At 36.1% G+C, this 22,107-nt stretch overlaps 1 protein-coding gene across 1 annotated transcript in view; it reads left to right on the top strand.

Annotated features, from left to right (window-relative positions):
* Positions 1-936: 936 nt before the first annotated feature.
* LOC131792672 (neurofibromin) overlaps positions 937-22,107 on the top strand; it is a 43,664-nt gene continuing 22,493 nt past the window's right edge. The window contains exons 1-38 of the mRNA XM_059110081.2: positions 937-1,098; positions 2,424-2,564; positions 3,195-3,278; positions 3,756-3,824; positions 3,972-4,090; positions 4,755-4,858; positions 4,978-5,045; positions 5,139-5,214; positions 5,663-5,766; positions 6,089-6,148; positions 6,893-7,057; positions 7,723-7,926; positions 8,662-8,733; positions 8,984-9,043; positions 9,825-9,947; positions 10,033-10,149; positions 10,293-10,372; positions 10,596-10,716; positions 11,122-11,181; positions 11,610-11,796; positions 12,626-12,699; positions 12,808-12,948; positions 13,704-13,786; positions 14,304-14,381; positions 14,558-14,615; positions 15,443-15,556; positions 16,164-16,202; positions 16,712-16,809; positions 17,461-17,533; positions 17,677-17,816; positions 18,330-18,443; positions 19,017-19,195; positions 19,298-19,368; positions 19,473-19,613; positions 20,129-20,212; positions 21,167-21,336; positions 21,690-21,782; positions 21,968-22,010. Coding sequence (XP_058966064.2) covers positions 1,036-1,098; positions 2,424-2,564; positions 3,195-3,278; positions 3,756-3,824; positions 3,972-4,090; positions 4,755-4,858; positions 4,978-5,045; positions 5,139-5,214; positions 5,663-5,766; positions 6,089-6,148; positions 6,893-7,057; positions 7,723-7,926; positions 8,662-8,733; positions 8,984-9,043; positions 9,825-9,947; positions 10,033-10,149; positions 10,293-10,372; positions 10,596-10,716; positions 11,122-11,181; positions 11,610-11,796; positions 12,626-12,699; positions 12,808-12,948; positions 13,704-13,786; positions 14,304-14,381; positions 14,558-14,615; positions 15,443-15,556; positions 16,164-16,202; positions 16,712-16,809; positions 17,461-17,533; positions 17,677-17,816; positions 18,330-18,443; positions 19,017-19,195; positions 19,298-19,368; positions 19,473-19,613; positions 20,129-20,212; positions 21,167-21,336; positions 21,690-21,782; positions 21,968-22,010 — 3,870 coding nt within the window. The 5' untranslated portion in view covers positions 937-1,035. The remainder of the gene's footprint in view (positions 1,099-2,423; positions 2,565-3,194; positions 3,279-3,755; positions 3,825-3,971; positions 4,091-4,754; positions 4,859-4,977; positions 5,046-5,138; positions 5,215-5,662; positions 5,767-6,088; positions 6,149-6,892; positions 7,058-7,722; positions 7,927-8,661; positions 8,734-8,983; positions 9,044-9,824; positions 9,948-10,032; positions 10,150-10,292; positions 10,373-10,595; positions 10,717-11,121; positions 11,182-11,609; positions 11,797-12,625; positions 12,700-12,807; positions 12,949-13,703; positions 13,787-14,303; positions 14,382-14,557; positions 14,616-15,442; positions 15,557-16,163; positions 16,203-16,711; positions 16,810-17,460; positions 17,534-17,676; positions 17,817-18,329; positions 18,444-19,016; positions 19,196-19,297; positions 19,369-19,472; positions 19,614-20,128; positions 20,213-21,166; positions 21,337-21,689; positions 21,783-21,967; positions 22,011-22,107) is intronic.

Genomic DNA, 22,107 nt, shown 5'->3' with positions numbered 1-22,107 from the left:
GCAGAACTCTAGGGGCTGAGGCACACGAAAAGTAGACTTCTGCGGAGTGCACTAACATCATTTTTTTCCACTGAGTTTTCGGGCACGACGGACTTAAGCGAAACGTAGGGACTGCTCGTAGTCTAATGGTACTTAGGTTGGGTATTTCAGCGACAAGGGACCCGCACAAACTAAATGAGCATTTTTATATATTGATTTAGTGGAGATTTACTCGAGTCCAGCTCTATATTGCTTTTATATGTTGTAATTGACACTTGGATAACACATTTTTTATTTTTTTATAAAATCTTACAAATTTTTAATTATTCATAAAATGTTTAGAGAAGCAATAATACCCACTCTTTCCGAGCTCATTTCCGCTCCCTGGCGCTCATATCAACGAAGCGTGAGCAAAGTGATAGAAGAACAAGGAAGGAGCTAGCTGCTGATAGAGAAGGAGGTGTTGAGAAGTGGATTACTCTGATTGCGAAACTGACGATATTTTCTTGGTTTCTGCCCTATTCATTGACCGTAACTCAGAAGGGCAAGTGACTCTTAAAAAAAAGTGACTCTTAAGTGGAGTCAACTACTGACATTTTGCGGTGGTTAAAATAAGTGTGCACGTTTCGAACAATTAAAATCACGAATAATTAATAAGTAGCCATGCATGAAATACTTTCAATGAAATAAAAAATTTCGGCTTCCTCTTCATTTAGCAATCGACTTTTTTGAAAAAAAAAAAAATTGGGATTGACGTGCCTAAAGAGATTAGTTTCATCCTACAACACTTTTTCTAGGGGTATATAATTTTTTCTCGATCATTTTGTAGTCCGATATTGCGAAACTTTACAAAGTAAATATCTTCCCGGAAGTTGTCGTTCTTGGCGCCGCAACGCGCCCATGCCCATATTTGGAAAGACTTAGTCAAACGTATTTCCGCTGCTTGGACCTCCTAGCTCAAGACAGCAGTTAACATACTCCGCAGTTCAGGACGATCGTAAACGATGTGGAAGATAATTGTGGTCACTGGTAAAATCCTTAACATAATTATAAACCATGCAGCGGGAAAATAAGTCGGATGAGTGGGTCAAACTTGTGTTGCGCCGATTTAGAGCTCAGGTGAGATTAGGTGTCCGACTCGTAACGGTTGTTTGAAAGTTTATGTTCAAAGCAAGCTTGGATCTCTATTGTGTTAATATTACTTGGTAGAAATATAGATTTCTGAACTTTATTTCTTGACATGATCACCTTTAGAGCATGTAAATCTTGAAAATCGAAGTGTTTTCATTCATGAAGTGTCGTGTATTCCATTGATGCCAACAATACGTATAAGATTACTCATTATCCGCTCTGGAATTACACGCACCGTATATTGCTCACTTGATTGCATTATTTCCAGGGCGATGGAATTTTAACACACACTGAGGTTCAACTTTCCTTTTCTCCTATCGTTAAAATAATCTAGATAAAAGACGAGGGAATACTGTTAACTTATCGGATAATTGTCTGTGAATGCTCGCTTGAATATTCTCTCTGCGTATAATTTATTTGGAACCAGTTCGTTATATCTCACCTTTGCATGCTTGACTGATTCTCTTTCTTTACTTATAAATGATTCACGAAATAATTTATTGAGGAGAATGACTTACTATGCGGCATTGCGTCATGCGACATAGTTGACAGCGAGATGGTATTTTGTGGTTTGCAGAAATTATATTGCAAATTGTCGTTTTGATGATAACATGATGTTACAACTACACGTAGTATGATTTCTTTTCTAACAATAATAGCCAGGTTTATTTGTAATCAAAAGTAATACCACAATTACAATCTGTATGTTTTTACAGTTGATTCAGGAGCGTTTCTATTAAGTGGGTGTCTGTTTACCAATTCACCTGTCAATTTATGTACCCACGCATCATGATCAAATCAACCTCAGCTTTCTAAACTAAAACCTTTTCTCTCCTAAGATTGAGATATCGATTCTCTAAAATGTTTGCTATACATTTGTTATAATTTAAGATCAGAGAATTTGATATGAAATCAAAGATATTTGATGTAGTTGATATTTTCCTCACCTCTCCTTACCTATCGGCTTGCAAATGTATGGTCATTGTGAGATGAAGTTTATTTTTGCTTACTCCTGGAAGTGTAAGAGTTAATCTCCGGTCAACTTACTTTTATTAACTTTTGCACAAACCATTCAGATGGAGATTTTATGGGCAAACTTTCCATGGCTGAGCTTGGATACTTAAGAAAAAGAGTAGGGAAAGATTTCTGAATAATCCCATACCTCTCTAAATATCTGTTTAATATAATTATAAAATTAATTATTTGGTAAAGGTAACAAAATTGGTGTTCTCAAGTTATTGTTAAATTTGGTTTTAAGAGAGGTTCACTTACTTTGATTTTCTTGCTGATACTGCAATCTTTTTATATTACAGCTTCCATTTGAATCAACACGTTCTCAGAAAAATCATGAAAGTACAGAGCATATCAAGAACTGCATTATTAGCCTTAGTGAACACAACTTTAGTATGGTGGTGGCAGAACTTGCTGGCTTTATTAAAGAACCATCTAAGTTGGTGAGACTCAGTTTTCTCTCTTTGGTTGCAGTTACTTTAGAGCAGTTTTCAATTGATTGTTGCAAAACCAAAACCAAAACCAAAGTAGTCAAAACTGTTAACCCTTTAACACCCAAGATCTCATTATAATTCTCCAAACTGTTTGCCAAATGATTCTCATTATGTTAGTTTGGAGAATTTGGTATTGGATCAATTAGTAATCCCATGATTGATATTTTTCTTTATTCTCATTACTTGTCTGCATGATATTGTATAGATATAGTAAGGGGAAATTTTGTCTTGGTCACTCACCAGAGTTAAAGGGTTAATCAGAACAAAGGTTAACATCATCATGAACAAATGGGGACTTAAAGTTCAAACAGGTAATTTGCTTGAAGTGCAATAAAACATTAGTGAAGAAGTTGGGATTGATTTAAGTTTTGCATTTGATTGGTTAAAAATTTGGGACCAATCACAGAGCAAAGTAGAGCAAAACTAAAGTAATCCAGGGTCCCTTTTGATATTCCATTGAATAAGTGATTATTATACAGTTTCAACTTGTTGGCACGCATTTTGGAGCTGGCTGCATTGTGTATTTTGTAATCACCACAAAAAAAATTTTCAGCAGTATAATTTTGTTTTGATTTTTAGTGCTCCCTATCGACAGAGAAGATGACACTTGCATCACAATCCAATAGCATTACCATGGATACCATGTCTCAGTGTTTTGAGAAGGTAAATGAGTAAAGGGGGTAAATTTCTTAAGAAACTGTGCTACTGCATTGGTGGGAGAGTATAACAGGGTAATTTAGTATTATCAACTGAGTTGATCATGTAAATTGGCCACCGTTTCCAGCATCAGCTCTTTATCAGAGCAAAGGCTTTGACAAAGTGTTTAACACTCAAAACTTCAGCTTTGAAACTCTTTATGGTGGCCAATTTAAGTTGTCAACTCAGTTTTGAAAAAAGAAGGCAAATATGATACTAAGTGCACTGAAGTGTCCATACTAAATGTAATTTTTTACTTTTAATGAATAACAATAATGATACTATTAGTAAAAAATTATGTCTAAAGTATAAGTACTCTTGACTGATAAAGTGCTGCTGAATAATAAAATTGTTGAAATATCTGTTGTGGTGTTAAGGGGCTAATCCCTCTAATTGTTAGTGCAAATGAGGTTTCATTCGTAAAAATTGTTATTGTTTTTTCAGAATCCAGAAAGATGTGCAGCACTTCCTGATGAAATTTTGAATAAGCGTCTACTTCCAGCAATATGTGCGGTAAATTTGTTTGATTCATAATTAACTCTTTACACCCAGGCATCAATTTGTATGTTTTCCATACTGCTCCTTCCATATTCCCATCAGTCATGATATACTTTTTTAACTGTCAATATTCTGTATTTTGTTTGTTTTTTTTTGTTTTAGTTCATAACACAGTCTTATGGATTCCCTCTGGAAGCTGAACAGAAAATTCTAGCTGGTAAAGTACTCTCCCACATCAGTGTGCACCACTTCTCTGCCCTCTTTAATCGCATTGCAATCAGGTAAAATTAATACAAATAAGTGAATCTAGTGAAATTATTTCTTGTTACTTATATGCTTGGTTATGCTTGAAGCTGTGTATATATGCTTCATAATGTAATGACAGCAAATTTTTGGTCACAGGAAAAAAAATGGTATACTGCCATTGTGGCAACAACAGAGTCACAACAATTTCTTTGATGTTCAAAACTAAGGAAATTATAGTGGAGTTTCATGAATCTATTTAACAATATTGTGTCATTTTGTAATCTTTTTGTTCAAAATAGCTTTTAGTATTCCACAGATGTCGTCTTTGTCTCATTTTGTAAAAGTGCAATAAAATGACTTTTTGCATATCCTGCCATGTGATCCCACACCTGTTCAATAATGCACAGTGATCATTGCTTTGTATTGCATTCCTTAAACTGTACAATGCTGGACAGAGAGTTAGCTAAAAGTTGTAACTTTTTGCATTGTAGTCTTATTGACATGTTATGATGCCTTTTGTGTTCTGTCACGGTGGTGAAGAGACAAAAGGCTTCATTTATGTCAGAAAGAAACTGCTTTTTGATAACTCATTGCCAAGAACATGTCAGAATGTGTGCATATCTTAGTACACTGTTTGATACATTTTCTGTACAATATTGGAATTTATCTTGAAGTATATGTATATGTTGTTTCCTATAGACTCCATGTGCTTGCCAACACTGAAGATAATTCTGATACTGGTGAACTGGAATTGATTCGACATTTACATGTGAATGTGTCTTCTCTTAAAATTCTGTTGCAAGGTACAATTTTTGATATGACTTAAATGTACATGTATTTGAAAACATGATCTTTAGAGAGTTTTGTCTGTGTCACTGTTGTAAATCTGCCAACTTGTTCTTGGTCTAATTTGCCTTTTCAGAAAGCAATCAGGTATTCAGATCCTTGAAGAAGATTGGTCAGCTAGCTTTAGTCTCTGGATTGGAAAAGGTAGGTGTATTTCTATTATGGAGGAAAGACATTTAAATGAGATTAGAATTTTTCTTAATGCCTTAATTGAGATGGTTAAATTTCTTTTTCTAGGCAATATGGAATTGGGTTGAGAACAGTCCAGATGAATTTGCACAGCTACAGAGAGAACCATCACCAGAACTTTCAGGTGAATTTCATTTATGTTAGAAAACTTCTTACTGAAAAAGGAATGTGAAAAGTGTTATTCATATTTGCCCATTGAGGGAAATGATTGTACCTATGATTTGTGTCTATGAATTCTCTTTCCCTTTTTTGGTTGCATTCAAACTTCTTGTTCATAATTCTATTCTTTTTTAACTACTATCTCAAGGTTTTCTGACATCTTTTTATATTGCCTGCATGGGCAATCAAATTTCGCACTCTCAAACTTGAGGCAAATATTTGTAGTATGCAAAACTATACAAATGATCTGCACAAGGTGTGAATCAGGGTTACCATTTGCTGTGCTGCAAAATGTGGCATATGTGAATAAACAAAATAGTAGTGTGTACCACCAGTAATTAAAAGCTGTAAGTAAATGATTGGTAAGAAGATTGACCAAAGAATTGATAAATATATTTTTTAATTTGTTGCAGAGTATGCAGAGAAGCTGTTTGACATGGTAGATAATTTTGCAGAGAGTTCAAAGAGAAAAGCTGCGGTGTGGCCCCTCCAAATTATGCTGCTTATTTTATGCCCAGTAAGACTTTACCACCGTACTGTAAATATAATTGTTTCTTACTGTTAGTAACAGTTATTTTCAACAAATATCTGGTTTGTGCATCATCCTTTCCAGAGCCACACACACACACACAAAAAAAATTGCAAAGGTTTCCCATTTAATTTAAAATGCTCTACTTCCAAGCTGTAGATGCAGTATTTTCTTGAAAGTTATAGAAAAAATTCAAAGAGTAGTAAAGCATGCTAAGACTTTTGCCAGTCATTGTAGTTGAAATACAGTCTTTTAAATGATAGCATTTGCCCTTCATGCAGATAATGATGGCAAAGTTTTCTTTTAACAGGACATGCTGGAACAAATAGCCACAAGTGAAAAAGTATTTGATGTCAGCAAAGCTAATAAGGTAGGTTCCATTACTCTCCGATTCTCGAAAGACACACTTTAGCCCTTTAACCTGTAAGAGTAACAAGCATCAAATTTCTCTTTAGAATATCACCCCTGAATCGAAATTAAGGTCCCAAGAATAAAGGAAATGATCACTGCATTAGGAAAATCTTGGTTTTTAGTAAATTCTCCTTGTTAGCATCATAGGAAATGTCTAGAGAACAGTGTGGATAGTATACATTGTACACACTGATGTTAGGTGTGAAGGATTAAAAGACTTTATATAACCATGACTTGTGAAGCACCCTGTTACAGTTGTCACTTCTTGCAACTTCAGCTTCCTGCATACAAAATGTTGAGTTGGTGTTGTCATTATATAAATGTAGTTCACATGATTCCCTGACTGTGAAAAAAATTTTATCATCTAGACCTGGCTTGGGTTATTACTTTGTTGCAACAGCAAGGTACTTTTATTAGTTACTTTGAAATTGCAGTTATACCTCTCTCCACCCAATGAACTAAAAAAACTGGAAACCTATAAAAATGCTGGGTATAAACAGTGGAGGGATAGCATCTCATCTTGAAAGGGTTTCAATATCCTTGCTGAATTTAATACAAAGCTTTTGCAGCCATGTTTCTCCTTCTTTTGTGTACAATTTTACCTGTCTAACACTCATACCAGCTGGATCTCTTACCATCAGTTTGAATTGGCCATGACCATTTTGTTTTGTTTTGTTTTGTTTTTATTTTGTGGTGTCATTAGAAAGAGTTTCTTGATCATCTGAAGAAGGCCTTAAATAGTACCAAACACCTGACAGAAAGTGCAGCAGTGGTGTGCGTGAAACTTTGCAAGGTTGCAACGTACATGAAGCCTGAAGATAACTCTGTCTTGTGCTTTCTTGTTGTGTCCATGCTCAATGAGTTGAAGGTACAGTATGAACTGTTTTCTTGCTGGGATGGTGGTTTGACTAATGGTTGTGTATTAACCCTTCTGAACACCCAGATCAAACTTGTAATTTTCCTTACTGTCAACCATACAATTCTTACAATTTTAGTTCAGAGAATTTAGTATTGGATCAATTGATTATTCCAAAATAGATATTTTTCTTTATTTTCATCACTTGCCTGGTTGATATTTTATTGATATTGTAGGGAGAAATTCTGTCTTGGTCACTCATGGGAGTTAAAGGGTTAAGTCCAAATTAAATTTTTATTCTGTGTGGAAGATGTTCAAATGTAAATTTATTTGTGAGGTATTGGAAGGAAGGAAAATCAGAGATACTGGTAAAGAATTGTTTACTGGAAGAAGAATGGCAACAAACTCAAAGATAATGTTCAAGGGAAACTTGTGTAGTTCGAACTTATTGGAAAGAACTGTGTTTGAGCAACTGTGATTGTTTGCCTCAGGAACCACAGAGACATTGAATGGCAAGCTAGGCTACTGTGTAACTTAACACAAGTTGACTGAATGAAATGATTTATATGATCAGCATCTCATCATAAATCAATTTATCTTAAAGTTTGTAATCCAATTAAATGGCATATAGTTGAAAAATATTTATTTCTTTAATTTTTACATTTATTTCTCTGCAGGCATTACTTTTCAACGTGAGCAAGCCTTTTTCTGTAGGATCTGGTGGCTTTTTCACAACAGAGGAACTAATGGTTGATTGTTTTGTGTCAAGTTTCCGCATTAATTACAGAAACAACCAGCACTTTGATATCTGCCTACAGCCAAACTCTCCCATTATTTTCCATCTTGTCTATGTGAAAGGAACATATGCTATTGTTAAAGAGGTAAACAAATCCTTTCAAATAACCATGTCAAGAGTGCATTGGATAGTCAGCTATAAATACAGATATCAGTGGTGAAACTCGTCAAGCTATCAAACAGTTAAACAGCCAATACAAAACTTCTTCAAACTTGGCCTGAGATTTTTTCCTACAGTTGACAGTTTCAATAACTGGTAGACATCTTTCTCAAACATGATGGTGTTGTCATGAGGTGTTAATGAATACATGTAGCACTGATGTAGTTGAAAGTTATTTCCACTCTCAATTAATTGATGAGAGAAATGTTTTGAATTTGTGGTGAGGCTAGCAAGGCAACCCAGAGGAAGTGTCCCAAGGGTTTGACCCTTCACTCCTGCTCCTTTTAGACCTGTGGGTTTTTTTAGTACTTGTCTGACACTAAAATTCTTGCAACATCAAGAACACATATTACTGGTCAACCAGCGGTTACTTTTTGTGTAACCTAGAATGGAGCAGAAAGGGGTGTGCTTGGGTTGGGTCAAAATAATTTTAAGACCCTTCAGCCAAAAATTCCTGGATCTGCCTCAGCTTTGGGCACACATTGTATCACAATGAAAATCTTGTGACCTCTTGATAACATCTCACATTTACATTGTACATAACTGTGTCAAATTCTCTCAATCTCCCATATGTTTAGGTGAGGATTTGAAAACAAAGAAAAAGTCTTCTGTCACTTGGAATGAATGATATTCTAATTACTAGTTTGTGACATTTATATAGGCTCCTTTGAGATGGTGGCCAAAAGCTGAAGTGCTTCATCCAAAAGCTTCAGCGCTAAGACATATTTTCTTGGTATGTTAAGTTGTAATCCTGTCATTTGTTCGTCTTTCTGATTTTTCTTGATATCCAATGGTACATAAAGATCTTTTGGCTAATTTTTAAAAATATTAAGGATCCATTACAAGGATTCATAATGAACGAGGGTTTGTGATACTTATCTTTATGCATGGAAGACAGAAGACTACCTGTCTAAAAAAATCTGTGTACATGAGAGCATATTTGCTTAACGTTGGGTTCAATTCTGTGTTTTTTATCTTTTCAGAATATTTGTAACAAGGTTCAAAATGGTGAACAAGAGGGACAACAGTCAAGATTGAGTCAGGTGAATATAAAAGAACTTAACCCTTTAACTCCCAGAAGGGATTAACTAGTAACTTCTTCCAATGATATCTAAACATTATCCAGCAAACAGGTCTTGAGAATATTCAAACTTATCAGGTTGAAGTTGTTGTCTCAATCTGACACCAAACTCTGGTAACTTATTTACAAGGAAATGCATAGCACCCAGAGGAGAGAATTAACAATCAGATCTTGGGTGTTAAAAGGTTAATTCATTAATCAGTCAGTCAATCAGACAGACAGACAGATAGACAGCTGGTCACCAGGGGTGTTGGTGGAATTATTTTGTAAAGATTATAGGGTGGGGGCTGAATCAGTGCTACCATTTGGGTTATGAGCAGACATTTTATTTTTATAATGGCACTCAGAAATTAGTATAAATTTTTTTTAAATAAAGAGAGGGGGCCACATGGATCCTAAACCCTGCTAAACCACATCCTTGGCCAGAATATTGGCAAAACAGTTAATTGACAGAGTGACAAACAGTATGACAAACATACAAACAGGTGCCATTTATTTGAATGGTGGATAGCACTATCCACCAGATAAATCTCCAACTGGTGGATTATGCAGTACACCTTCTCAACATTTATCTGCGGGATAGTGATTTATCTGTTGGATAGGGTTATCTGCCCTTTTAACCACTAGGCTTAGATGGGTAGACAAACAAACTGTAAAACAGACAGATGGGCAAACAAATAGCATTCAGCACTTAATGTCTTGAAAAACATGAGGGTTTTGACAAAGTTAGTTTTGTGTTCTAGATCTATAAAGTAAAAGACAAGAAACACAAAGAAGATGAAGTGCATTCCAACAAGAAGCAAGACAAAGAGTTATTACTATGGCTGGTGAAAATTTTTCATGCAGATCCTGTGTTTGCTTTTAATGTAAGTGTGGTGTTCTGTTGTTGCCTGTTTTGGTGAGGTAAAAAGCAGAAATTGAACTCATTTATATTTTACTTTATGTGAACAGAATCCTGATCTTCATGGCTGGGAGATCCAAAAGAATTCAACTCAAGTTATAATGGGTGTGGTCAATTTGATGTTAACACCTTCTCTACCTGCAGAAATAAGAAATGAGGCAGCTGAGGTATTCTTTCATTAGTTTGAAGCTTTTCCATTTGCTGTCTGCGCTTATCTAGCTATCCATTACTGTGACAAACTCCTTTTAATTTCCTATATTTTGCACACTCAGATACTTAATGTTGAAATTTGCACTTTTTTTTCTTTCAGACTCTTCTTTGTTTCTTTGAAGCTGATCACATAGAGATGTGGAATCCTGTTGCACCTATTGCTTCATTTTGGGAAATTAGGTGAGAAAAGACCCAGAAAACTGCACAGGATACTTTCACTTGTGTCTGCTAAACTAATTAAGGCACTTTTCCTGCTGCTCAAATGTTCATTTGATTATAGCAATAAATTTGTGCTGGTTTCTGCTTTTTTCAGAATATGATATGAATTAATTTAGTATAATTTGAGGTTAATCACAAAGTCTTGTGTTGTAACTTTTACTGCCCTTTCTGTTTCCTCTTGTAGTTCACAAGTAATGGTGTCCATTGCTGAGTTTCTCATTGGTCATGGCAGCCATGGAACTGTTTTACTCAGATACTTAAGGGATCTAACCATGTGTAAAATTGAGTTTTTAAGGAAACACCAGGTTGGTTGAGCTCTGATTATATTTCATCATATTATAGTGATTTAGAAATAGAGGATAATTTCATGAAGTGTCATGAAGCCTTAACCCTTTAACTCCCATGAGTGACCAGGACAGAATTTCTCCCTACAATATCAATACAATATCAACCAGATAAGTGATGAGAATAAAGAAAAGTATCAATTTGGGGATAATTAATTAACCTGGTACTAAATTCTCTGAACTGACATTATGTGAATTGTATGGTGGACAGTTAGGAGAATTACAAATTTGATCTGGGAGTTAAAGGGTTAACCAAAATAATGCAAAGAAAAACAAAAGAAAATGGAGCAAGGAGGTAAAAAAATTGCGCATGTGTGTACTGTTCAAATTGAAATTACAAAATTTGTATTACTTTTAATTTTACAGGAGCAAGCTTCCATAGGATGCCACTTGCCAATATGTACAGTTTCTCAAACTAAACTTGAGGTAGGTATTTCTCTTTTTCATATAAGGCTGAGGAAAAATGAGGTGGAAAGAGAGAGGCTCCTGATAAAGGCCTTGAAATATTTCAATTCCACAGGATTTATTTTGTGATCTGTTGAATAGAATTGGGCTGTCACTGAATCTGTTTTCCTCTCTGATAACATTAACATATTAACCCTTCAACTCCCAAAAGTGTTAAACATGTAATTTCTCCCTATAATATCTATAGATTATCCAGCCAACAGGTAATGAGAATACTCAAACTAATCAGGAAGAATTTGTTATCTTGATCTAACACCAAATTCTCATAACTTATCTAGGAGGAATTGTTTGCCAAAGAGGAGAATTAGAGAGGAGAATTAACAATCAGATCTTGGGAGTTAAATGGAAATATTACTAATTTTTTTTTATAATTTCTTCTCATTTTTCAGGAAGTGTTCCTAAGTTATTTATGGAATCCAGATATGGAAACTGTGTTGATCTCCCTTTCTTGTTTTGGACAAATGTGCAATGAAGTGGACATTGTACAAAGTTCAGAGACCCTCAATGTTCTGCAGACTTCTCAAAACTTAAATGTGTACAATGAGTTGTCACAGGAGGCTACCAAATTTAGAGCTGGTGAGTTATGCTTAAGACCATAAATATAGGAAATCAGTGGTACTTTAAATGGAAGAGTGTGCAGAATAAAGCCTCAGGGTTGTCATTAGAAAATCTAATATAAACATGATCTGATCTGAGTTGGCAGCTGGATTGAATTGTGCTTGCATTGCAAATGTGGCACATTGCTACATGCCATACTCAGCTACACCCCTTCTTGAGGGTTCAGAAAAATTTGAAAATTGAAACTCTCTGAGATGTGATTTTCAGCATTCTGGGACATATTTTTGTCACTTTTTCTAGTCAGACATTGAGCTTAGAATCAATTCAGTGAGAATACTTTTTTTTCTTTCTTCAATCATAATTTGCAAAGTAGCTGGCTCAAAATAGGCTGATGTTTGGCAACTTTCCACCTCCAACCTGCTTCTAATGACAGCCTAAAATGCAACTTAAACTTCTCCCTGTACAATGGACATTTCAGAGGGAGGTTCTTGGGGGTCAGAACCCTCCCCTAAGACAAGACCAATTTTTCTCCTCTACTGGTCTTACACCAAAACTCTTGCAACAAAAAGATGGTAGAATGCTACACAACACAGCTGGCTGAATTTTCCTTATAACTTGGAGTTAAAGGGGAGAGTGGAGGTGTAGGTTGGTCAAAAAGTAATGTGGGACCCCCCTTATCAAAAATTATAGGACAATAGGAGGAATTTTCATTGAAAATTTTATTGAAAATTTGATGCAGTGAAAAAATGGCAAGTCAATGAAAGGTTAGGTGAGGCCATAACCTGTGATGGACTAAGGCAGTTTTTTTTTTTGTCACTATGACTGAATGTAATCTGTTGTTTTTCAGGAAGAGCAGCACTGCAAAAACGGATCATGGCTTTATTACGGCAACTTGACAGCCAAACTGCAGGGAATTTTCAGGTACTGTTCAACTTGGTGAATTTTTATGCCCTTTGAATTCAGGCAAAAAACTGAATCACAATTCCCAGTTTAATGAGTAATTCGAATTTTGTTTCATTTCATTCACAGGCCTGGGAAAGTACTTACACAAAATGGCAAAAGCTAACCTTTGACCTTGTCAACTTTGGCAAAGATGATTCTCCATCAATAGATGTACAGAAATATCTTAGGCGGAGATCACATGCCAAAATCACTACTGACAACTTGCAGGTACATTTGTATACTTTTAACTTTTTAGCTACCATTAGAGACCAAGACAGAATTTATCCTTTTAATATCAATACAATATCAAGTAGACTTTTGGTTGTAATTCTGAAAAATATAAATTAGGGATTGTTAATAGATCCAGCACCAAATTCTCTGAACTAACTTTATTAGAATTGTAATGCAGATAGTAAGGAGAATTACTAATGAGATCTTGGGAGTGAAAGGGTCAACAGCAATTTATGAATTGTTTATGTACATTAACGAGCATAGGTTTCAATGACTTGGGGATCTTTCATATTGTTGGTAGCGGCTAAGAATTGTGAAAGTTTGTCTGTTGCTACTGACATTTCAAAATTAATCCAAAAATTTCAGATGGTGATTTTCAAATGTTGTAGTTAGTGTTACACCAAGCATAACATTTGCTTCCCTTCCCTCACCATGGATCTTTGTAAGCCTGTTTGTAGCCATTAAGGTAGCAACAGATAAGCACAATATTCTCTATGGAAAACACAGCACAAAGTTACTTAGGCGAGTGAATACTTCTTAGAGAACAAAAGATTTTAAAGAATTGTTTTGGTTTGATGCAAATTGTTGTAGTTTCTATTACCCTTGAACAGTTTAAGGAAAGAGAAAGAGAGTTTTGGCATGAAGTAACAAATTACCATTAAAAAGCCCTTGTGTATTTAATCTCTAGACATCATTCATTGAATGGAAGTAACAAATTACCATTAAAAAGCCCTTGTGTATTTAATCTCTAGACATCATTCATTGAATGGACATTCATGACAGGATTTCTCTGTTCACTCGGGGGAGTGTGTTTGACTTCACTACAACCAATAAGGTATTGTATTGTTACCAGTAATTTTAAGTTTGCAAGTGAGCCAAGTGGCCTGCAATGTGCCAGAGCTTTTTCTGGTCTTTGTAGCACAAAGGAACTTTAACAAATGGATAGTGGTTTAGTGTGTTCTGTACTCTTATTGATAATGATATCTGTCATCACAGTTGTTAAATATTGCTCAGTCAGTCACTGTGATGATGAATCTTCTTGTTGATAAGAGTACTGACCATGATTAACCACTGTTGATTTGTGGTTTTACCATAACATTGATGTGAAATAAAATGATTCTTTCAGTGCGTCATCAAGATAAAGGCATTGTGTCACATGTTGATGCAAGCAGCATCATCTGTACTCTTGTTGACAATGACAAATTGGTCAATCAGATTGCAATATTACTGCCAGTTGTAGTTAAAAAAAATGATCCCCCAGGATAGCATGCTAGTCCATTGCAGCTTACCCCCCCTTCCCTCTCCCCCCCCATATTAATTGTTGAATGGTAATTTTCCCATCTGCTTTACAGAAGATACAGCAGAAGTCTTCCTTCATCAGTTCACTCCAAGGCTGAATCAACTGATACTGAATGTGCCACAGTAACTAAGTAAGTTATCATTTTATATGTCATTTTGAGTTAAAGGAGATGAAATGATGCTTATTGATAAAGTGGATTCTTTTGAAAAGAAAGCATTCACTGACCTTTGTTCCACAAGTCTTTTTTTAAGTTTTAGAGGTGATAAAAAGGAGGTTTAACGAGTTCAATTTTTATTATGTCCTTAGGTTTATGCAGGATGTGTTGAGTCTCCTGGTTTGCAGTAATGATAAAACTGGTTTACAGGTAGGTATGAAACTTGAGGTTATTGTATGAATTGGATACCATTAGATACAATTAAGTTTTGTAAATTAGGGTAATGAGGAACAAAGAGTTTACAGATGGGAGTTTTATTCAGTTTTATAATTTGGGCTGTGAAATCTAGTTAAGTGGGTTGAAGTTTCCTTTGAGCATATAGATTCATGTAAAGGTTTGTTGTACCAGCTTAGTTACAGACATGCAAGTAGTGTGATATGTTTGTGGCTCTGCTCAATTCTTTAAATTGGGATGGGAATATTTAATGATATGTCACAGTCAGTGTACTTTTTCACCTGTATATTCTCTAGTTGGTGTTCACATTGTGGAAATGACTCTATTTTTAAAAGGGTCTCCATGAGGTTAATGGTTAGACGTAAAAATTAATAAATTTTTAACTGCTAGCTGTAAAAAAAGTTAACTGTTAAAAAATTCTCAGGTGACAGCAATGGAAAGCTAGTAACCCTTCAACTCCCAAGATCTCATTTGTAATTCTCCTTATCATCAGCCAAATGATTCTCAGTATGTTAGTTTGGAGAATACGGTATTGGATCACTGATTAGTAATCTTTCTCTACAGTCACAACTTGTCTGCATGATATTGCATAGATATAGTAAGGAGAAATTCTGTCTTCATCACTCATGGGAGTTAAAGGGTTAACTGTTAGCCCTAAATTGGCCAAAATTTTAACTATTAGTTGTAAAAGTCATCACCTTATGGAGACTCTCTTTTGAGGTATCCTTTTAGTTAACTAATAGCGTACAGTATCTAAAATCACACTATTTGGTATTGATTAGGTTTTTTTATGTTGATTTCAGATACGTAGTACAGTCAATGAGCTGGTTGGAGTGGAGCTTAGTCCTAAGCTTTATCCCATTTTACTGACGCAGATCATGACAGTAGTTAACAGCTTCTTCACACCATCTGGGCAGGTTAGTCCTTTGCTATCATTGTTGAAGGTGACTGGTAAAAGACGATTAGTGCAGTGGACAAAATATTCAGTATCCCAAGGTGTGTTTGTAACATGTATCCTGTGTGCTGCTAGAGTCAGTTATGTGGAAAGTGCAATGTGAGTTTAAGTTAAGAAAGATTGTCAGTTTTGAGCTTGGTAGTGGAATGAAGAAAGATGTTATACTTGGGAACTTAACATCAAGTTTTCTGTAGTTCACTGACAATGTTAGAGGATGCAATTCAGAGATCTGAGATTTCAATTTCTCATGGGAACTCAATTGTTTCTTTATTCCAAGCTGGTGACAGGTCAAATAACGTCCTTTTGTGGAAAATGTTACTACAACTAATATGAAAAGTAGCTCCACGATGGTCTTGACCACAAGACTATCTTCTTTTGGCAAGCTACAAGTATTTGCCTTCAATATATATTATATATACGGGTATTGCTCCGTCCAAAAAAAAAAAAAAAGAATACTGATGATTTCTGCAAATAGTGAATGATCATCTCAGAAATATTGTACATTTATTTATTTACTGGTTTCATATGAATTGCAATTATCTAATAATGCAAGCTTGTTTCCATGTCAGGTGGTGGTTCAAGAGAAACACACGCTTTTTATAGCACAGGTATGTGCAACTGATTTGCATAACGTTCAATTTTAGAAGGTTTCACTTTGTTTAGAAGAATTGGATTTTGTTTGTTGATCTGTCAGTCCAAAGCGATGGAGAACATTTTGCAAGTGCTGTAATCGTGCGCGTCATAATGCAAACTTAGAAGATTTCATTTTGTTTAGAAGAATTGGTTTTTGGGTGTTGATCTGTCAGTCCAAAGTTATGAAGAACTTTTTGCAAGTGCTGTAATCGTGCAAATCATTATGCATGTTAAGAGGGTGTCACTTTGTTCTAAAAGAATTGGTTTTTGTTTGTTGATCTTTCAGTCCAAAGCTGAGAACTTTTTGCAAGTGCTGTTATCATGCTAATCATTTTGCTCACTAAAAATGCATTTAGAGTTTTGAGAAGCTTAAAAGATGAACCAATGATTTTACTGTCACTTTCTTTCCAACTCATTACTCTCGTTCCTCTTTGGAGCGGTTTACTCGACGACTTAGTCTTGTTTTTTTCCTTAATATTACCAGATCATTGTAATAATCAAGCACATCCTGGAAAATAAACTTGGACACAAGGATTGTTTTCAGATGAGTGGCATTGATGCTATGATCCTGTCATTTGTAAGGTCAGTTTCACAATTGTTGTTGCCTTGTTGTTCAAAGCAATTTTTTAAGAGAAGGTGAACTTTCATGCGACATGTGAGTCTCAGTAAGTCAGTTTGTCTTGTGTTAGTAGATAACTACCAGGGGTAGTGATACTGGATATATTTACTACTACCTTTCTTTATCACGAGCCTTTGTTGAATGCAATTTTAAAGTAAGAGAAGGTTTACTTTTCAGCCACAGGTATCACGCGTAAGTATGTAATTACCTGGGTGCCCCCCCCCCCTTTCCGCCACCTAAGGTTATTCCCCACTCCCTTCCGCTAAATCTGCCATTTGAGGAGTAATGTGTGATCTTGTCGTTGCAAGAATGTTGTCAGACCAGCAGTAAAAAATCTCACTGGTCTGATGGGGCGGGGGCAATCCGTGGGACCCTCCTTCTGGATCTTCCAATACCTCTACGTGTAAGAGACATGGTGGCCTGGTAATGAGTGTACTGGAGCGGGGGGGGGGGGAGGAATGGTGGTAACTAGGCGATGGACTTGCATCCTACAAAGAAAGGGGGAACAAGACTCGTGGTGGCTTAATGCTATTGAAACCAAGGAAAAGTCTGACAGGATGGGCTTGGCACATAAGATGACTTAGCATTGTCCTCTCCATGTCGTTTATTTTTAGATATGTGAGGAACCTTCCTGTCAGTCATCAGGCCCTGCAGATAAAGTGTAAACTCTGCCAGCTGATTGATGTGGTTGGTATTTTTGCTATGAGTGAATCCACTTTTCTCAAAAACCACCGTGATACGAAATGGAAATGACTGGATGAAATATGACAGCACTCAAAGCTGTAAGAAGCAGTGAATACTTAATTGTTTGTTGTTGCTTTTGATGGCAGATTATGGCAAAGAGAGACGAATTATTACTTCATCAAGAGGTAAAACTACGGAACAAGCTTGTGGAATACCTCACTGATTGGGTTCTACCATCTGCTGAACATCATCAGAGTATCCCTCTAGAGCTCTCGGGTTTATCCAAGTAAGTTCTATCGTTGTCGAGCTTTCCAGGCTCCCGAAGTGCTGTTTTGATGAAAATGCAGGTTTCCTTTCATCGTAGCCCTCATCTAGCCGTGTTTTCAGATTTATTTGTCTTATTTTAAGTCGTTGAAACACCGAGCTCTAGGAGCTAGATTTGCTACCAGCTACACATAGAACGACTCCAACGCTTTTCTTGTGCTCTCCAGGCCTCCCGCATGTCTTCCATACTTTGATATACGTACGGTTTTCACACTGGTGCACAAGGGGATATATCGCTTTTGTCACAAATGCTGAAAGTTAAGGCACCAATAAGGCTCAAAAGAAAGATTGTTTCTGTTGGAATTGTGACGTCCTTATTGCGATACAATTGTCGACGCAAAATTTGCAAGCTATAAATTTATTATTAATATTATCAGACCTTGTTCGGTACTGACTCCTCCTACCTGACTCTCATATGTTCACGATGGATGCATTCTTTGTCCACGTATCAATCACATGAAATTTGGTTTTGCAGAGATCTTGATGCTACTGTGATGCGTGCAATAGCATCACTCCTGTCCGGGTTACCCCTGCAACCTGAGGGGATGGAGACAGACATTATGGAGGCCAAGTCACAACTTTTTCTCAAGTAAGAATTACGAATTGGAAAAAAAAACAGTATGTGATTTCTATGTTTAAAAACGCTTCGAAATCAACTGCATGAACGCATTCGTGCATTCATATTTTTGCCAACTGATGGAATTATCTATTTTTCTCTCGTAAACTTTTGTTGAGGTCGATTGTTCCACGCTATTTTAGAATATGGAAATTGGGCTATTATTTCTGAAAATATCACCAAGCCGAAATCAGTTTATAACAGGGAATGATCAGAATCCTTAGAGGTTGACTTCTTTCTACAGTTTCTGATTTTCTCGATACGATTCCCTAGTATCGTGCCAAACATATCTTTCGGTGCAAATCAACAATGCAATTTAAAGGTGTACCTGTTCTTGTGTGAACCGATGTATTAAAATTTCTCTTGATAGAAGAGAGTTGGTTGGACGTGACGAGCCTTAATTCGCTCGACAACCTATTTTTATTGGAGTTTTCGCCTCGCTACTTCATGTCGTTGAGAAAAATTGCAGAGAGTCCTTTGTCAGCTTTTGGGTCTAAGAAATGACATAGACGGTTTCTCGTTTATTAATTATATATTTTGATTTAGGTACTTCACTCTATTTATGAACTTGATGAACGGGGAGAAAGGTACAAAAACTACAGATGAGCAAGAAGAAAAAGGGGAAATGCATCACAATGCATCCCAAACATTGCATCAAAATGCCGTCCTAGCTATGTCCAACCTTCTAAATGCGAACATTGATACTGGGCTTATGTATGCAATAGGTAAGTGAAATCAACGTTTTAGACCGTAACATCAGTAACACATGTTCATGGGAAGGTATACGGAAGGGGAATTGAGTTATTTACTGTTACTACATTTTTCAGGTCTTGGTTACCATGACGATTTACAGACAAGAGCTGTATTTATGGAGGTCCTCACCAAGATTCTACAACAGGTTTGTTCTGAATAATTTTTTTGATTTAGATCTTGTCTCAACATCCTATTAATTTCAGAAGTAAGTTTTACTTTTGATTGACTTATTCAGTTACTATTCCTCAGGGCACTGAATTTGACAATTTGGCAGACACGGTGTTAATGGACAGATTTGATAGACTAGTGGACTTGTTGACGCTGACAGGAGAGAAGGGGAAACTTCCGATTGTGATGGCTTTGGCCAATGTAGTACCATCACAGCAGATGGTAACCTTTTTTTTTCTTTTCGAAAACTTTATAGAATCCCTAAGTTTATTCACTCCCTGGATATCAATCCAGAATGGTTTTAGGCAAGTTCAGTCATGCAACGGTGTTAAGTCTTATAAAGTAATCAAATCGGTTAATCTATTGATTTCCAGTAGTGAGCGACATAGAACATCCCCTTTACAACACCAATGCGTTATTAGGCAGGTAGATTGTGAGAATTACGAAAATGATGGGATGGTTGTCATGGTACTAAGCCACAAACTTTCATGACCAACCTATAGTACATGGAAATGTGAAGTTTTTCGAATGAAGAATGACAAAGTAAAAGTTGAGTTATGAAGTATAAATTAACAATGAATAGTTTCCGTGTTCTGGTTGCGTCATGTATCTTTTTGTAAGCCAGTCTCCATCGGAGGACGCTATATATAAGCTTATTTTGTTGTTATCTGGTAGTAACCGTGGAAAGCGGCAAAATTGAATGAGTCGTTAAGATTTCCCTCTTTTTGTAATTTTAGGATGAGCTGGCCCATGTTCTGGTCACTCTGTTTGATGACAGAAAGAATCTGCCTCAGCTGCTGAATAACGTATTTTCTATGGAGGTACGTACCACGTACTAGGTTTGTTTAGTTAATTTTAGAACATTTGATAATGAATTTCCTAAGTCACCAAAGGTTAAGTTGATTGAAACAAACATCAACTACTGAGGTTTTAACTCTTTACACCCTAACATCAGGATACAATTTCTCCATATTGCTCTCTATACATTTCCTATGGTACTGACAAAGAGAATTTGTTTAACAATCAAGAGCTGCTTTAGTTGGTGATCATTTCCTTTATTCTCATGACCTCAATGTTTGTTTTAGGTGCGATACTGATGGGAGAAAATAGTTACTAATCACTCTTAGGGGTTAAAGGGTTAAGAAACCTAGTCAGAGTAGTCTCAGTTTTCTCGAACACCTCGTCTTAATCCTTTAACTCCCTGATCAAATTTGTCTTTCTCCTTATTGTCAACCATACAATTCTTATGATATTAGTTCAGAGAATTTAGTATTAGATCAACTAATTATTTCCGAATTGACATTTTTCTTTATTCTCATCACTTATCTGGTTGATATTGTATTAATATTAAAAGGAGAAATTCTGTCTTGGTCACTTGTGGGAGTTAAAGGGTTAAATTCTTTTTCAACCTCAAGCAGTGAAAAGACCATTTTAAAGCATATCCTAAGACCAAACTATCACATTTTGTAAATGTTGTAAGACTTAATTGTGTAGGTTAAAATAAACGAACTAAACCATCTTTTGAACAGGGTAATATGTTATTATGAACTGAGCTGATAGCGTCCATTGGCAATTGCGAAGAGTTTAAAGTCTGACGTTTCGAGCGCTGACGAAGGGCTAACGCTCGAAATGTCAGCTTTTAAACTCTTTACGGTGGCCAATTTACGTCGTTATCAACTCAGTTGATAACAACAAATTACCTAGTTACACTTCCCCACCGACGCAGCACCACAGTTTCTTTAAAAACTTATCCCTTTTATTCATCTTTTGAACAGGTTTACAGCACGGAGGGAATGCAGACGCTCTTCAGAGGAAACAGTCTTTCCAGTAAAACTATGGCATACTGTTTCAAAGTATTTGGTGGCAGTTACCTTCACACACTACTTGCACCGCTGATAGCTCCTATGTACAAAGAACATGTCTCATTTGAAGTGGATCCTACAAGGTTGGTTCACAACAGAATAGTGATCTCTTTGTGTGCGGCTTTTTGGCAAATTCGTTGCAAATGAACGTGAAATTCACCTCCGGTGAAAACCTGGCTTAACTCGTCCTGGAGTAGTCTTGGTGACTATGAGCAGAGGTCTCAATTGTTTATTAACCAGTGATTTACTTGCTTCTCTTCCGTTTTAGGACAAGTCATTTAGTTTCTGTCTTTCTTTTAAAAGTGTAAATGACACTGATGTGGTTTCTGAAGTATAATTCTCTTTTAAAGTAAGATCAAGCGACTGAGAATCAGTGAGGGCTTGTGTTTCTTATCACAGATCTTAAATTATGCGTATTTCTGTTTTCTCATTTAAGGCTGGAAAAAGGTCAAAATGTCGAAGAGAACAGAAATAACCTGATTAAGGCTGCTCAAAAGTTCATCAACGAGATTGTAATTTCAGCTGAAAGGTAAATCGGGATTAGTGTTCAGCACAGTTCAGGCACTCTGTAGCTTTGTTGTGGTGATTTCATTTGAAATGCGTTTCTAACTGGTTCAACTTGATGTTTGCATGAATGTCTTTGAGACATTATACTCAAAGTTTGAGATGTGGCTTTAGTACTGAACCCACCTTATTTTTCTGTCTGTGTATTAGTTTTCCTATCCAGCTACGGCGTCTGTGTAACTGTCTTAGGGAGGTATGTGTGTAACACTTAAATATTACGTCTTACTATAGATAAACACTAATGAAATACCAAGTGAGCTTTCGCGCGAAAACGTGATATCGTCACACGT

Source organism: Pocillopora verrucosa, chromosome 2 (assembly GCF_036669915.1).
Source record: "Pocillopora verrucosa isolate sample1 chromosome 2, ASM3666991v2, whole genome shotgun sequence".
NCBI lineage: Eukaryota > Metazoa > Cnidaria > Anthozoa > Scleractinia > Pocilloporidae > Pocillopora > Pocillopora verrucosa.
Note: the sequence above shows the minus strand (reverse complement) of the source record. Positions and strands in the feature narration are given on the sequence as shown.